The sequence below is a fragment of the Pelophylax lessonae genome (assembly GCF_965119305.1).
Source record: "Pelophylax lessonae genome assembly, chromosome: 4".
Taxonomy (NCBI): domain Eukaryota; kingdom Metazoa; phylum Chordata; class Amphibia; order Anura; family Ranidae; genus Pelophylax; species Pelophylax lessonae.
Window position 1 is genome coordinate 573,514,215 of NC_138771.1, and position 18,630 is coordinate 573,532,844.

At 40.3% G+C, this 18,630-nt stretch overlaps 1 protein-coding gene across 1 annotated transcript in view; it reads right to left on the bottom strand.

Moving 5' to 3' along the window:
- Positions 1-722: 722 nt before the first annotated feature.
- The window catches only part of LOC309551984 (gamma-glutamyl hydrolase-like), a 64,928-nt gene continuing 47,020 nt past the window's right edge, over positions 723-18,630 (bottom strand). The window contains exons 7-10 of the mRNA XM_082252726.1: positions 10,824-10,930; positions 10,219-10,312; positions 8,572-8,709; positions 723-1,002 (exon numbers count right to left, since the gene is read on the bottom strand). Of these exons, the coding sequence (XP_082108852.1) occupies positions 884-1,002; positions 8,572-8,709; positions 10,219-10,312; positions 10,824-10,930 (458 nt within the window). The 3' untranslated portion in view covers positions 723-883. The remainder of the gene's footprint in view (positions 1,003-8,571; positions 8,710-10,218; positions 10,313-10,823; positions 10,931-18,630) is intronic.

Here is an 18,630-nt window from a genome sequence, read left to right on the forward strand (position 1 = left end):
AGCATACTTTTTAATTCCTGGTACTAAAGTAATAGGTCAGCATTTTCCTCTCACTTTTCCAAATTTGGGAGGCAGTCCAGAAGTATAACCTGGTGATCTGGCCAGTAACACACCTCCTGCACCTCCTGTAATAAGAGTGCCTCCACTCTGGATGAAGGAGCACAGAGGGTAGAATTGGACAGCAGCATGTCCGTCTGGAAGGAGGGTAGTGTTGGACTAACAAATTTAAAAAATAGTAAACTAATTGAATCTGAACTCCAGCTAATACTTTATAATTAGTTACAGCTGTTTTTTTCTGCTTTTGGGATAAAGGTTTAACATACATAAATAAAAGCTGATAATTTTAAACACCTCTGCTAGTGTTAATGGTCTGTCTCATCCTTGTAAATGCAAGAGATTTGTTCTATTGAAAAACAGACTTACTGGCTGAATCACCAAATGAAAATAGAGGAAATACTAAAAAAGGAAACGAATATAGCTATCACATCTAATAATTTGTGATCTGCAATAAAATAAATAAATATTTGCTTTTGGTTTTAATATTGATTTAATGTGAAGATTATATAACAATTTTGCAATTCATTGTCCCATTCCTGGACTAACCTTGGGTGAAAGCCACCTTTTTTATATCCACTTCCAGGTCAAGGACAAGATCTTTATCCACTTATGAAAGCAGCAGTCCTTTTTACTGATCCCGTTAAGTAAAGGAACAAAGCTGAGTGGCCAAGGCAGGAACCTACCTAGGAAGGCATTGTATGTGTTCACAGGTTTATATCCATATGATAAAAATCCCAGTATCTACAGAACTATTGCTATGTATATATTTAAATGTATGCATTTTCCTTCAAAACAGGGTCCATGTAAAGTCATGCTCTGATGGTGTCTAGAAGAAATAGACCTGCTCATAGCCACTGATGTTAGCTGTGTATGTTGGTGACCAATTGTAAATCAGAGCTGATTCTTCCTCTTTAGCATTTGGAAAGTGATGGGAGTTTTTCCTGGCTGAAAAACAGAAAGGAAAAATTGCATAATAATATTAACACAGACGTTTTCTCTTACAACATTGTGCACTTTTGTATAAAATGTGACAAGCAATTCCGTACAATGGTCATGCACTCTGACTGCAACTGTGCTGAAATTTACCTCAATAAATACCTTTCGGACAGAATAAAATCTTTTGCAGGGCAGCCTCTTGCCACATGATTCTTTTCTGTGCTACCCCCCTCTCCCTTTCTAAACCAAATCAAATTATTTTATTTTCCTTGAACTTGTTACTCTATTGAAAAACAACTTTATTTAACCACTTGCCGACCACCCGCCGCAGTTTTACTGCGGCAGGCTGGCTCGGCTGCGTGAAATTACGTAGTACTACATCAGTTGCGCGAGTGGTGCTGGGGGGATGCACTCCTGCCCCATACTAGGCAGCGGGGAAGCGATGCACGGGGTCGGCGGCCACGATTGCCACCGAGCACCCGCGATCGCTCCCCGCTGAGAGAGAAGAACGGTCAGCTGTTGTAAACACAGCCGACTGTTCTTCTCTCTGAAATAATCACAGAGCGCCTGTGATCCTTCTATATAGGATCACAGGTCTCTATGGTCATTTCCCCCCACAGTTAATAAACACTCCCCTAGGCTCACACTTAACCCTTTGTTCACCCACTAGGATAACCCCAGTGTCATTAGTACAGTAACAGTGCATATTTTTAGCACTGATTACTGTAGTAATGTCACTGGTCCCCCCAAAAGTGTCAAAAATGTCAGTTAGGGGTCCAATCTGTCTGCCGCAATGTCGCAGTCCCGCTGAAAATTTGCAGATCGCCGCCATTACTAGTAAAAAATAAATAAAAATGACAAATCTTTCCCCTAGTTTGTAGACGCGATAACTTTTGCGCAAAACAATTAAAGTACGCTTATCCCAGTGATGTTATCAACAGGTTCCTAAACGCCTTGCAGGGACAGCTGCTTGGAGGTCAGTTCTTTCTTAAAGAGGATGTAGCACTACCCCCTTGAGGGTTGCTGTTTAGTGTCTGTTCTTCCGCACTGCTTTGATCCTGTGAACCACCCAGCCCTTCTGACACTCTAGGTTCAGACATAATATATATTATAGACATAATATGGTGTATATATATATATATATATATATATATATATATATATATATATATAATGTCAGGTTCAGACATAATATATTTATATATACAGTAAAACCTTTGATTGCGAGCATAATTCATTCTGGAAACATGCTTGTAATCCAAAGCATTCTTATATCAAAGCGAATTTCCCCATAAGAAATAATGGAAACTCAGATGATTCGTTCCACAACCATTTATTCATAAGTCCTTCAGTTTATAGTCCATATAAAAAGATTCTAGCAGTGTGATAGGTTGTGTAACCATAAAATGTCCATCCACAAATAGCCGCTTCCACAAGGGGATTAGAAGGAAAATCCAGCAGGAGCTACAGAGTATCAAAGAGAAGAGAGGCTCTAATTGTAGCAATATGGTTCCATTTAATGAAGGTCCAACATTTAGCAACTCACATGGTTGATGAATAAAATAGGCACATCTAAGTAAGCAGGCATCCGGGGTAAAGCTGTCCATATAGACCATCTTCTGAACCACCGACTATCACCACTGTCAGTCTGCAATCGTGACCGGGAAGAATAGCCTGCAGTAAAGCGATCTGAAAGCGAGGGGCAGCGTGGAAGGGTGTGATGAAGATGGCGGCGCGGAGGACGGTCTATGTGGACAGCTTTACCCCTGATGCCTGCATCCTTAGATGTGCCTGTTCCAATCATCAACCATGTGAGTTGCTAAATGTTGTACCTTCATTAAATTTAACCATATTGCTACACTTAGAGGCGTCTCTCTTCTCTTTTATACTCAGCTGTGACTTGAGGCTACTTGTATATCAAGACATCGCTTGTATATCAAGTCAAAAGTTATTTGAAAATTTTGCTCGTCTTGCAAAGCGCTCTTAAACCAAGTTACTCTCAAACCAAGGTTTTACTGAATATATAATGTAATGCACTGACACAGTATGAATGAGGTTTAACGTTTACTTAAAAAATAGATGTGCGGAATTACAGTGCCTTGCGAAAGTATTCGGCCCCCTTGAACTTTGCGACCTTTTGCCACATTTCAGGCTTCAAACATAAAGATATAAAACCGTAATTTTTTGTGAAGAATCAACAACAAGCGGGACACAATCATGAAGTGGAACGAAATTTATTGGATATTTCAAACTTTTTTAACAAATAAAAAACTGAAAAATTGGGCGTGCAAAATTATTCAGCCCCCTTAAGTTAATACTTTGTAGCGCCACCTTTTGCAGCGATTACAGCTGTAAGTCGCTTGGGGTATGTCTCTATCAGTTTTGCTCATCGAGAGACTGAAATTTTTGCCTATTCCTCCTTGCAAAACAGCTCGAGCTCAGTGAGGTTGGATGGAGAGCATTTGTGAACAGCAGTTTTCATTTCTTTTCACAGTTTCTCGATTGGATTCAGGTCTGGACTTTGACTTGGCCATTCTTACACCTGGATATGTTTATTTGTGAACCATTCCATTGTAGATTTTGCTTTATGTTTTGGATCATTGTCTTGTTGGAAGACAAATCTCCGTCCCAGTCTCAGGTCTTTTGCAGACTCCATCAGGTTTTCTTCCAGTTCGATTTTGGTTTCATCTGATCAGAGGACCTTCTTCCACATGTTTGGTGTGTCTCCCAGGTGGCTTGTGGCAAACTTTAAACGACACTTTTTATGGATATCTTTAAGAAATGGCTTTCTTCTTGCCACTCTTCCATAAAGGCCAGATTTGTGCAGTATACGACTGATTGTTGTCCTATGGACAGAGTCTCCCACCTCAGCTGTAGATCTCTGCAGTTCATCCAGAGTGATCATGGGCCTCTTGGCTGCATCTCTGATCAGTCTTCTCCTTGTATGAGCTGAAAGTTTAGAGGGACGGCCAGGTCTTCGTAGATTTGCAGTGGTCTGATACTCCTTCCATTTCAATATTATCGCTTGCACAGTGCTCCTTGGGATGTTTAAAGCTTGGGAAATCATTTTGTACGGAGACTTGATTACACACAGGTGGATTCTGTTTATCATCATTAGTCATTTAGGTCAACATTGGATCATTCAGAAATCCTCACTGAACTTCTGGAGAGAGTTTGCTGCACTGAAAGTAAAGGGGCTGAATAATTTTGCACGCCCAATTTTTCAATTTTTTATTTGTTAAAAAAAGTTTGAAATATCCAATAAATTTCGTTCCACTTCATGATTGTGTCTCACTTGCTGTTGATTCTTCACAAACAATTACAGTTTTATATCTTTATGTTTGAAGCCTGAAATGTGGCAAAAGGTCGCAAAGTTCAAGGGGGCCGAATACTTTCGCAAGGCACTGTATGTCAGTCAGCTAAACCACAGATAAGCTACCAGAGTTTGGCAAGACTAACATCAAAACAATAAGGGAAACAGAATGTTATAACATCAAAATATCAGTAAACACAATCTATTATATTATGCAAGTAAATCTTCTCAGTTATACTGTCCAAAAGCACTCAAACTAAAGAGGAACTCTGAGCTGACCTATACCCTATGTATCCTAATGAGAGATATGGTAATAGGAAAACCAGAACGTGTCCCCTTTAAGAGTAACCGTACAATAATGTCCCCCCTTGCAAGGCCTTGCTATATTCTTCACAGGCAGTTGGAGCTCATATAAAGCAATTCCCAATGTGGCTTGATATATAACAAAGGAAATAAGATGATAAATTGTAATCCTAAGAGATCTGGTATCTGCTTCAGTGTCTGTGTTCAGGGTAAGGAGGAAGTGTAATAGTTGCAGTCTGGACCTGGAGCAGATGCCCTCTCACCAAATTCTGATGTCTGTCTGTGAGAGCCCTGGGGAACAAGCGATGCAGTCTTCCATGCTCTGTGGTCTGAAATAGCTGCTCTCTGCTGCTTCAGGGTATTGGGCCAAACTCCACTCTATCAGCGTTACTGTAACAATCCTACAGGCCATAAAGGCCAGATTTGTGCAGTATACGACTGATTGTTGTCCTATGGACAGAGTCTCCCACCTCAGCTGTAGATCTCTGCAGTTCATCCAGAGTGATCATGGGCCTCTTGGCTGCATCTCTGATCAGTCTTCTCCTTGTATGAGCCGAAAGTTTAGAGGGACGGCCAGGTCTTCGTAGATTTGCAGTGGTCTGATACTCCTTCCATTTCAATATTATCGCTTGCACAGTGCTCCTTGGGATGTTTAAAGCTTGGGAAATCTTTTTGTACGGAGACTTGATTACACACAGGTGGATTCTGTTTATCATCATTAGTCATTTAGGTCAACATTGGATCATTCAGAAATCCTCACTGAACTTCTGGAGAGAGTTTGCTGCACTGAAAGTAAAGGGGCTGAATAATTTTGCACGCCCAATTTTTCAATTTTTTATTTGTTAAAAAAAGTTTGAAATATCCAATAAATTTCGTTCCACTTCATGATTGTGTCTCACTTGCTGTTGATTCTTCACAAACAATTACAGTTTTATATCTTTATGTTTGAAGCCTGAAATGTGGCAAAAGGTCGCAAAGTTCAAGGGGGCCGAATACTTTCGCAAGGCACTGTATGTCAGTCAGCTAAACCACAGATAAGCTACCAGAGTTTGGCAAGACTAACATCAAAACAATAAGGGAAACAGAATGTTATAACATCAAAATATCAGTAAACACAATCTATTATATTATGCAAGTAAATCTTCTCAGTTATACTGTCCAAAAGCACTCAAACTAAAGAGGAACTCTGAGCTGACCTATACCCTATGTATCCTAATGAGAGATATGGTAATAGGAAAACCAGAACGTGTCCCCTTTAAGAGTAACCGTACAATAATGTCCCCCCTTGCAAGGCCTTGCTATATTCTTCACAGGCAGTTGGAGCTCATATAAAGCAATTCCCAATGTGGCTTGATATATAACAAAGGAAATAGGATGATAAATTGTAATCCTAAGAGATCTGGTATCTGCTTCAGTGTCTGTGTTCAGGGTAAGGAGGAAGTGTAATACTTGCAGTCTGGACCTGGAGCAGATGCCCTCTCACCAAATTCTGATGTCTGTCTGTGAGAGCCCTGGGGAACAAGCGATGCAGTCTTCCATGCTCTGTGGTCTGAAATAGCTGCTCTCTGCTGCTTCAGGGTATTGGGCCAAACTCCACTCTATCAGCGTTACTGTAACAATCCTACAGGCTCACCTGAGTCAGAGGACTGCTGGCCGGAGGTAGGAGTGGAGCCCAGTGGCAAAGACCGCAGGCAGGTAGTAGGTGCTGGATACCGGATGGACACCGCGTAGTACTCTGATGAGGACACGGGTTCACCTGAGGTGCGGAAACTAAGTGCTAGCTGGTTTTCACTAGAGCCCCTGATGGTGGGGATAGACTGCGCTGCAAGCTAACACCAGGACGCGGTCCTCAGGATCACCCAGCCAGGCAGAGTGCAGGTTCGGTCCGAAGGCAGAGGAGCAGACAAGGGATGACCAGAGAGAAGTCAGACGAGTCAAAGGTCGGGGCGGGCAGCAGTAAGCGTGGTCAGACAATCCGGATCGCCAACAGAGGTAGCAGTTCAGTAGGTAGGGACAAAGCAGAAGAGTAGTCGGTAGTCAATTCCTGGTCAGCGTTGGATTTGTGGTAGTAGATAAGAGCAGCAGGTGAGGAGAAGCTTGATCAAGGCTCAGGAGCTCAATAATCAGCAAGCTGGAGTGCAAGGGGCTGGACTTATATAGGGAAGTACCAGGTGTGGGGAATCAAGGGTGATGAGCAAGGCTTGGCAAGACAAAGGTTGAAATAATAGGCTTCAGGGAGGAATGTTCAGGGAGGAATGTCCAGAGAGGACGGTCGCCTAGTAAGCAGGGCTACCGCCTGGGATGTGGCTGGTCACATTTTCAAATCCTGACGGTTACTGCTAAGATGTCTGCACTGCAGCGATGGACATCCGTCCTGCCGAGGCTGAGTCTGCGAGCGGGTCAGGCAACGTGCAGTGGGCCGCAATCTACTGTCTCTCTTACTATACAGCAGACCGATGTGCACACGATGGGTCCTAGGAGCAAGAAGCCTCAAGTCTGTTTAGCAGATACCTTTATAGTTACTCCCAAGATCCTCCACTGTCCTCTTTGCTTGCTGGGAAAAGCAGTTTCTTGAGTAATCCAGCCACATGATCATCACCCTGTAAAAGACTACAGTTCCCACAATACCACTCTTCCAGTTCCTGCAAAATGACAATCCCATCCTGAAACAAATGCTAGAGGGGCACAGAGACGATCCCAAGGAACTAAAAATAAGTCTGCATATTCCTGGCTACAAGGAATTAAACTGCTTTTTTTATTTTTGCTTTTTTCTTACCTGCAAAGTAAAGACATAATGTGCTAGTATGCATCGTATACTAGCACGTTATGTGACAATTACCTGAAAACGAAGCCCTCGTCATCTCCATTGGAGGCTGTATCCATCTTCAAAGTCTCCCATCTGGATCCGCGGACTCAGGCTGTGTGACTGGCTGGAGACATGTGACGTCACTCCTGCGCATGCACGGGGGAGCTGACGGTCACAACACAGGGCTCTGAAGAAACGCCACGGGCGGCTGTTCCTTCAAAACGCATGCACCGATGACATCAGAGGTGCAGTATACAGTAAATATCTCCTAAACTGTGCAAGTTTAGGAGATATTTACAGTACCTATAGGTAAGCCTTTTGATAGGCTTACCTATAGTTACAAACAGAGGGAAGTTTACTTTCCTTTTAAGCAAGACCCAGAACTACATCTACCAAAAGCCCTTTCCCTACTTACAGTGTCTGCGTTTGAATCTATGCACCTGATGCTGTCCACATGTCAAATTTTGAAATTTGATTGTACACAGCTCCGAGGTGGATGCACACAAAGCAAGAAGAGGCTCAGTATTGAGGATGGGTCCCAGTGCCTGTCTGAGGCTGGGTTTACACTGAATTCAAATGCAGCTCACAGCAGGGGTCTGGTGTGTTCCTGTTCTCCGTTTCAGGGACGAATGAGGCCCGAATTTTTGCTTGAACTCAGACCTGAAATGGAGCCAAAGACGCAAAGGACCCTTGTGCAATCTGCTTCGCGGCCTCCCCGGGGATGTGTGAACAGGCTCCATTGAGACCAGGGCACACTCTCCTGTCATGTGAATTGGATGCAGGTTCCCCCCATCCAATTTGCATAAGTGTGAACCCAGCCTGAATGAGCCCTTTGAATTGGGGAAGGAAACTGGAGTATCCAGAGCAAACGCAATAAACCATAGGGACAACATGCAGGTAGTGTCCTTGTTGGGATTAAAACCGAGGACCCTACTGCTGCAAGGCAGGTAACCACTAAGCCACATACAACTGTGTTGCACCCTTACTGAATTTAATGGACATAAATTTAACCTTTGCTAGTGCTGCTCAACATTTTCATATTGCCTTAAAAAGCCAAAATATCATTTATTTAGTCTGTCCATTTTTCTTGATTTTCAACTATTATTTACACACTAGCTATGCATTAGAAAGATGTAAATTATAGTAAGCCTATTACCTTCATTAACAAAGAAGTTGGCCATATACTGTGATAGCCTAATTGCATTTTCAGAGTGTGGGTAGGCATAGTCTCGGTTCCACTGGAAGCGATTCACTTCTGGATGCCACTGCACTCCATAGATAGGGTAATCTCGAGCTATGGACATAGGAGAACTTAAATAGTTAACCTTTGTAATTGCACTCCTATTGTAAAATATACATATTATACCTAAAATATATAATAATTTAAAAAAATACTGCTTAAAGCCTAATTTCAGTTTTTTTAATCCACAATTCCAATGCCTTATACCTGTTGAATGAAAAGTACCCCACTTCTTCCCTATTTCTATCAGCTTTCTTTCCCTCGCTACTGGATCTCCCCCCCCCCCCCCCCGTACCTTTGGACTTTTTAATGTTTCGGGTGCACTCTCTTCCCCGTTTTGGCCTATCACTGACTTTTCCTTGCTCCCCTTCCCCTTTTTTTTTTTTTGTTAGGCCTTCCTGTGATGGGCTTTTCTTGGCTACAGTGTGGTCAGTACGGCCCACTGAGTTTGATACCGTTCCGATTGCCCTACGAGGATGTGGAGGTTTTGAGCTTTCTGTCCACAAACACATTTCCACCTGCATAATCAGATTACCTTTGTTCTTATGCGACCTGATCTTCGGCTAATGGAACATCTATGTCATACTCTTTTGTTTACATGTTGTACTTCATATTTTTTGTCGAGAATGGAAATTTTGTGTACTTGTTTACTGGATTGTACTCTCTATTTTCACTATATGTGTACTATTCCTTTTGTTAAAACTTATGGAAAAAAAAAAAAAGACATGCTTCTCCATTCCCAGTCGTTGCCTCATTTTTCAGGTTGAATGATGTCCAGTGTCATCCAACCCACTTCCTGATAGTCCAGGCTGTCAAAGACTCAGCCCTTTTCCAGGGGCATGTCATAACGTAGTGAGGGCTCACAGCACTCCTGTGCTGAGTGGCATTCATACAGCATCATGTGCAATTGAAAGGCCACCTAGTGCTGCTCCCCAGAAAGAAGATGAAGAAAGGGCCACGATGTTACCAGACTAGCATGAAGACTGTTGGGAAAAGCATATGTAGAGTTTAGGGTTTTTCTTTAAACTCATCTGAGGGGGGCTTTTTATGGGGTGAGGTGTAAAACTCACTGGAAACAGAGTTCCTATTTAAAGCCCAACTTAAGCCAAACTTTTTAGAGAGTTTGGACAGAGTGGGAGAGAATAAACATTTATGTTAGTCTTTTATTTCGGTTTGTGAACCTACTGAGAGGTTTTGAACCGACTGAGATTTTTCCCTCACTCCCTGTCCCTGTGAAAGCTTCAGAAAATAATGGAGAGTGCAGTAGACACTGTGTGGCATGGGCAGTAAAAATAAATTGGCAGAATGGCTTTGCCAGTAGATGAGGGTGTTGAGTGATGCTAGGTATATAGAAACAAGCACCCTTTGCTGCCTGTTTTGCAGCAATTGACTAGCTGTTTTGTCAATACAGAGTCACTTGAGTGATCTGATGTTTACCAGAACTGAGATATAAATTTTAGGTACCATTATGAATTTTGGAATATTTTTAGATAGCAATTGAAAGCGTGCTGTTGTAGATATTAGATATGTTATCACCATTCCCAACTGGTTATGCTAACTTACCCTCAAAGGTTGAAATAAATTCCACTCCTTTCATATCTCGGTTTGTGGAAAGGATCCGATAAAAATCAGATAGCTTCTTGTTGGCAAAAAAAACCTGAATATAATAATAATATTAATAAGCGTAAAACAGATAATGGAAGTAGTAGAGAATTTAACATGCAAAAGCAGATGTACTATAGAAAAGCAACCCTTTCTACTCATGATTAGACACCATAAGGCAAGATGTGAACATCTTCTAGCATGTATGTCCAACCAAAACTTTATTTTTTTGATAGATAATGGAAAGAATAAAACCTCTGTTGGGTTTTACTACTATCTGGGACTCCATTAGAGAGATGTTCTTTCACCTACTGTCTGTTTTGCAGTTGTAGATTTTACCTTACTTCTTGTCGGAAGAAAATATTGTCACTAGGACCATAAATGAGTTTTCAAAAAGAAAAAAAAAAAACACTTTTAGCTGAACACTTTAGGCTGTCTCTTCAGGACACCATGTAAGACACAATTAACATTTTGAATGACCCTGCTGGTAAAGAACTATCTAAGTCCCGGATGGCCTATAAATCAAAATCACTGAAATACAGATCAATATATTGGCATCTCCTCACCTTTTGAGTTAGGCCAAAGTGGTGGAAATTGGCAGTGATGTTCTCTCTGGTGACAGCATGGAGTAATTTTGGAGGAGCATGGCGAAACATTTTGCTGGAGGAGATGTCTGTAATGAAAAGATTAGAACATGAACTGCATTTCTACCTTATGCTGGTAGGAATGCAATTTTCAAAACGTTCCCTATTAAACACCTAGAAATTGTGTAGTGCCAAATAATGCCCTATACGTAAACTGATCATGTAAAAACATAAAAAAAAGTTTCACCTACATATGCTTATAAAAACAAATAATAATCACAACCATTATAATTCGGCAACAAAACCCAAACTATGTGAAAAAAAAAATACAATTCAACCAATGTATCCACGTTTTCAGAAATAGTTACAGAAGTCTACTGTGAACATATCAGAAAATGTAATTCACCTTCTGATCACTCTTTTTTCCCTCACACACTTTGTTCCAAACACAGCCCCTTTTACAAAGTGTGTTACCACCATTCTCTCATACATTTATATAAAAGGATGGGATGCGCTAACTCAAATTGGGGAGCAGCAACTAGAACTCCCTTAACTTGCGGAGAAGAAAATGGAATGTATATGTGCTAGTGCGCTCTAAAAAATGTTCACAACTTAAAGCGGTTGTATCCCGCTTTTTGACACTTTTACCTACAGGTAAGCCTATAATAAGGCTTACCTGTAGGTACAAATAATATCTCCTAAACCGGCACGGTTTAGGAGATATTTACAGTGCATGCAGCCGCTCACGCGAGCGGCGCATGCGCTCTGAAGGTCCGGGGGGACCTTCAATTAACTTGCCGGGAGCTTGCCGGAAAAATCACTCCCGCGCGCATGCGCGGGAGTGACGTCATCGCGGCTCCGGCCAATCAGCGCGCTGGAGCCGTCTCTTCCGGCCAATCAGCGCGCCGGAGCCGCCGAACCCGGAAGAGACGACGAGGGATCATGGCAGCGCCCGCATCGATGTCCGGGGGTCCGTGTCGGGGCTTCGTTTTAAGGTAAGTTAAACATAATGGGCTAGTATGCGATGCATACTAGCTCATTATGCCTTTGTCTTGCAGGTTTTTTTTTTTTATATAGGGTTTACAACCGCTTTAACATATGATTAAAAAACAGTAGGGAATGAAAGAACATTCAATTACAGTGAAATAAATAAAAATAAATATGGCATTGCATCACTTTTCAGACTTTGTGCAAATGTCCAAAAAAAAAAAAATGTGCTGAGTGCTAAAGTGCTTGTGCACCAGTGCATATATTAATAATATTAAAAAGTGTCTGAATTCATAATTCTTCAGGAAACGTGCAAAAAACGGTTCTATTAAAAAAGTGTTGAAGTCCTTATTCAATTAAATCTTGTGACAACAGTAAACAAGAGGGGAGGTACCCATGCGCTATCACTCTCAACAATCACAACTTACAAAGAAAAGCCGCAAACACCAGAAGATTGACAAATTCCCAATGTCAGATAAAATAATGTGTTAAGGAAAAATAGTGTTGCTCTATTCTAAATGAATGGAAATAGAACATAGGTCTGAGTCTAAAAAATGTAAGAATTCCGTTAGATGGAATAAGTATATCAAGGCGAAAAGATAAACTTCTGATGACTATCAAATTACATACGAATAAAAATTATCAAACGTGCACAGTTGTCTTGATAGAAGGAATAAATATAACGTGGGTATTAAAAATAGTGAAGTGAAAAATCACTGGATGATCAACTAAGAATAATGTAGTGAAACTTCTGGTGATACTAAAATAAGAGAGAGAGTGCATATAAAACCAACATTTGGTCTAAAGTGAGCAGAAATTCATCAAAAAAATGTATACAATAAATTAAAATGTTCTAAAAATCACAACAGAGGCAAGACATCAGTGTAGAGAATACAAACGCAGGAATGTGAGCCAGCAGGACAAATGATAAATTACATAGTGTGGTTTCAGTGTTTAGCACAGTCTATGGATGAAGCGGATAGTCCAACAATGCAGCCTACAGCAGTTTATTTCCAGTGGGGAACTTCCCTCCATCAATGGTCGTAAATTGTTGCAAGAGGCAAAATCCCAGGTAGATATGGCTGTACTAAATTCTTACCTTACAGCTGTAAGGTAACAGCATATAATCCGGCTCAAGGGCAGGTCTGTGAGTGGGGATCTTCCTGTATGTGCTACAATCTGCACGGGGAGATACTCCGGGGCTGTTATATCCTTCATGGGTTCTGACGTTAGTGGATGGTCCAGGTAAAACACTTGCAGGCAGGTGTATAGGAGAGAGAAGGCTCCAATAGTGTAATAAAGTTTAAAATCTTTATTTGAGCAACACACGCTAGAAACGTACATTTAAAAAAACTTCAATCAGCTGTAAGGTAATTTAGTACAGCCATATCTACCTGGGATTTTGCCTCTTGCAACAATTTACAACCATTGATTGAGGGAAGTTCCCCACTGGAAATGAACTGCTGTAGGCTACATTGTTGGATTGTCCGCTTATTACATCCATAGACTGTGCTAAACACTGAAACCCCACTATGTAATTTATCATTTGTGCTGCGTGGAGACTGCTGGCTCACATTCCTGCGTTTGTATTCTCTACACTGATGTCTTGCCTCTGTTGTGATTTTAGAACATTTTAATTTATTGTATACATTTTGTTAATGAATTTCTGCTCACTTTAGACCAAATATTGGTTTTATATGCACTCTCTCTCTTATTTTAGTATCACCAGAAGTTTCAATACATTATTCTTAGTTGATCATCCAGTGATTTTATTAATTTAGCAATTTGGCATTTCACTTAACTATTTTTAATACCCACATTATATTTATTCCTTCTATCAAGACAACTGTGCACGTTTGATAATTTTTATTCATATATTATTTGATATTCATCAGAAGTTTATCTTCTCGCACTTAACATATACTTATTCCATCTAACGGAATTCTTAGATTTTTTAGACTCAGACCTCTGTTCTGTCACCATTCATTTAGAATAGCGCAGCACTATTTTTCCTTAACACTTGTGACAACAGTGATCTCTAGACTTGATCGGCTTCACACTCCATGCAATATGCGGTGCTGCATGCAACCCCAGGTGTCCACACATAAGACAGGTGGCTGCTTACCAGAAGGCGGCTTTTAATCAGCATATATAACAAAGAGAAACACCCGAATTGGGAGGAATCTTCACACAACAAGGAAACTCTCCAAAATAATCGCTTGATCAGGACACAAGATAAATGCAAGAGCTTTCAAATAGGTTGATGCAAATGGCATATAATCCCCCTGTCTCCTATAGATCCTTGGTATATTCCATAGGGTAACGATTTACATGTGGATAAAATGAAAGCTAGATAGTGTATTACCCTTAAAAACTGTTTACTGAAGATAAAAGGTTCCACTTATATAAAAGATGAAAAAATCCAGCTTGCTACATATGTGCACGGCCGCCTGCAGCGTGGACCGTGCAGAGTGATGATGCGGCAACTCCTCCCTCCCGACGCACATTTCTCCTCAACAGGCGTCCACTGGGATTGGAGATAGACACGCATCGTCACAATTAACTTCTTAAAAACATAAAGGGCGGAGCTTCCGGTGACAGACAGGGGAGCCCTGGATCCAGGAAGTGAGATACTTCCATTTTGGCTCTCACTTTACACATGCAAAAATCGTTGCTTTGCCATTCACAAAGCGCATGACTAATACTATGGGATAAAAGCCGCTGCTACCAAGAACAACCACTTACTGAAAGCTTAGATCTTTCCTTTAAAAATAAAAACGAGCTTTATGAAAATTTAACAAAAAAAATAAAAAACAATAAAATATATATATATATATATATATATATATATATACCGGTATATATATATATATATATATATATATATATATATATATATATATATACATATACATACAGTGCCTTTCGAAATTTTCGGCCCCCTTGAACTTTGCGACCTTTTCCCACATTTCAGGCTTCAAACATAAAGATATAAAACTGTAATTTTTTGTGAAGAATCAACAACACAATCATGAAGTGGAACGAAATTTATTGGATATTCCAAACTTTTTTAACAAATAAAAAACTGAAAAATTGGGCGTGCAAAATTATTCAGCCCCCTTAAGTTAATACTTTGTAGCGCCACCTTTTGCTGCGATTACAGCTGTAAGTCGCTTGGGGTATGTCTCTATCAGTTTTGCACATCGAGACACTGAAATTTTTGCCCATTCCTCCTTGCAAAACAGCTCGAGCTCAGTGAGGTTGGATGGAGAGCGTTTGTGAACAGCAGTTTTCAGTTCTTTCCACAGATTCTCGATTGGATTCAGGTCCGGACTTTGACTTGGCCATTCTAACACCTGGATATGTTTATTTGTGAACCATTCCATTGTAGATTTTGCTTTATGTTTTGGATCATTGTCTTGTTGGAAGACAAATCTCCGTCCCAGTCTCAGGTCTTTTACAGACTCCATCAGGTTTTCTTCCAGAATGGTCCTGTATTTGTCTCCATCCATCTTCCCATCAATTTTAACCATCTACCCTGTCCCTGCTGAAGAAAAGCAGGCCCAAACCATGATGCTGCCACCACCATGTTTGACAGTGGGGATGATGTGTTCAGGGTGATGAGCTGTGTTGCTTTTACGCCAAACATAATGTTTTGCATTGTTGCCAAAAAGTTTGATTTTTGTTTCATCTGACCAGAGCACCTTCTTCCACATGTTTGGTGTGTCTCCCAGGTGGCTTGTGGCAAACTTTAAACAACACTTTTTATGGATATCTTTAAGAAATGGCTTTCTTTTTGCCACTCTTCCATAAAGGCCAGATTTGTGCAGTATACGACTGATTGTTGTCCTATGGACAGAGTCTCCCACCTCGGCTGTAGATCTCTGCAGTTCATCCAGAGTGATCATGGGCCTCTTGGCTGCATCTCTCATCAGTCTTCTCCTTGTATGAGCTGAAAGTTTAGAGGGACGGCCAGGTCTTCGTAGATTTGCAGTGGTCTGATACTCCTTCCATTTCAATATTATCGCTTGCACAGTGCTCCTTGGGATGTTTAAAGCTTGGGAAATCTTTTTGTATCCAAATCCGGCTTTAAACTTCTCCACAACAGTATTTCGGACCTGCCTGGTGTGTTCCTTGTTCTTCATGATGCTCTCTGCGCTTTAAACGGACCTCTGAGACTATCACAGTGCAGGTGCATTTATGCGGAGACTTGATTACACACAGGTGGATTCTATTTATCATCATTAGTCATTTAGGTCAACATTGGATCATTCAGAGATCCTCACTGAACTTCTGGAGATAGTTTGCTGCACTGAAAGTAAAGGGGCTGAATAATTTTGCACGCCCAATTTTTCAGTTTTTTATTTGTAAAAAAAGTTTGAAATATCCAATAAATTTCGTTCCACTTCATGATTGTGTCCCACTTGTTGATTCTTCACAAAAAATTACAGTTTTATATCTTTATGTTTGAAGCCTGAAATGTGGGAAAAGGTTGCAAAATTCAAGGGGACCGAATACTTTCGCAAAGCACTGTATATACACAGTATATATATATATATATATATATATATATATATATATATATATATATATATATATATATATATATATAAATTAAATACATATATAGGTTGTGGAAAAAAAAATGTAAGAACTTATTGGGATTCCATATCTGTCACAAGAAACTTCCTCTTCTATAATATTCATGAATTTTCAAGAACATACAAAGAGCAAAACATGAAAACAATAACAACATTCATTAAGAGCAATTCTCCCCAATGAAGAAATGGGAATGACGCCAATAAATTATTATTATTTTTTTAAACCCAATATTAACATGAAAATAAGATGGGAATGGGACATTAATTATTATTAATAAATGCATTAATGTCCCATTCCACATTTAGTCCTAAGGGCCTGTAGCTTTTCAAATTGTAAATCCACTGGGTCTCCCTTTTGGAGATAGTCCTTTTCAGGTTACTTCCTCTCCAGTGAAGCGTAAACGTATCAATCGCATTGACTTGTAACGTGGAAGGGTTCATATAATGGCAACTCCGAAAATGCTTAGACAGACTGTGTCCGATGAAGCCTTTTCTAAAATTTTCTAGGTGCTCCCCAACCATAATGTTCAGCGTGTGAATCGTTCTTCCAACATATTGGAAACCGCAGCTGCACTGGAGAAGATAGACAACACCTTTTGTATGACAAGTGATACAATTATTGATGTCATATTCCTTATTGATGACTGTGATCTAAACTTGGAAGTTTTGATTGTCTTAGCATGGGTGCACATATTGCATTACTTGCACGGAAAAAAGCCCTTTCGATTCCCAAACATGATTGGTTGAATGGGTTTTTCAATGGGATTTGGAGCTACCAGATCTTTTAAGTTCCGAGCTCTCTTAAAGATAACATTGGGTCTATCTGGAAGGGTGAGCCCAAGTATCTTATCTGCTTTCAAGATTTTGCAGTGTTTCTGAATGGTTTTATTTACCCACTTATACTGATTAGAGAAGGTAGTCACGAAGGCCATATCAAATTTAGAATTTGATTCTTTTTTGTTATTAACTTTTTCAATTAGCAGATTCTGGCGATCTAAATTTTTGACCTGTTCTATATCTTTTTCCATATCGGTAGGGTCATAACCTTTCTGTATGAATCTGTCCTTCAAGACTTGAACTTGAAACTGATACATCTGAACTGCCCTTTTGGTATAGCTTTCAGCCATGTGGGATGATGGCAACTGTCCAATGAAATGAAACCATTCTTATCTGTGGGTTTGAAATGTATCTGTCGTAAACCCATTATTTTTTCTAAATATGACTAGGTCAAGAAAAATTAATGGAGGTCCAACTAAAATTGTAGGTAAATCTGATCCCCCAACTATTACAATTAAGTTTCTCTATATAATTATGTAAGGAGCTTTCATCGCCCCTCCATAATAGCAGGGCATCGTCTATATAGCGTCTCCAAAAGAAGACTCTAGAATCCCTCTCTGAAAAAATATTTCTGTCCTCCCTCAAAGCCATAAAGAGTTTGGCGAGGCTAGGAGCAAGCTTTGCTCCCATTGCCACACCCTGTCCTCTGTAGGTAAAATTTGCCACCATAAAATAAATAATTGTGTTAAATTCCAAATTCGAGTAATTCAAGAATGAATCTCTTTTGTTTAAGAGGAATCTCCTCAATGAGATCCAAAAAGGTGCCAACTGCCTCATACCAAATGGAGTGTGGAATAACCATATATAGAGAAGCCACATCCGCAGTGACTAACAGAATGTCCTCTACTATTTCCATTTGGGAAAGCTCCCTGATGCACTGGGATGTATCCCTTAGAAAGGCTGGTTTCCCCTGTACAATAGATTGGAGAAAGAAATCTATATATTAACCTATGCGGGAAGTAACGGGGAGTCTATTCCACTCACTATTGTTCTTCCCGGTGGTTTAAATTAAACTCTTATGGAATTTGGGTAAATAATAGATGGTGGGTATTCTTGGGGCTAGTGGTACAAGAAATTCTCTCTCCTTTTTGGTCAGAATACCCTCCTTAAAGCCTTCATCAACAAGCCTTTCCAATTTCCTCTTGTATGAGAAGTAGGATCCCTCCTGAGTTTTTCATATGTTGTTCTATCCAAAAGGACTAGATAATCTTCCTTTTAGAGAAGCACAATACCTCCTCCCTTGTCCGCCGGGCGGATAATTAAATCCATGCGGTTGCAAAGGTTGATAACCCCCGCCTTAATATCTCCTTGATGTTTTCGTTTGAAATGGGCCTCCTCCAGGTCTTTAAGTACCAAATCTTTAA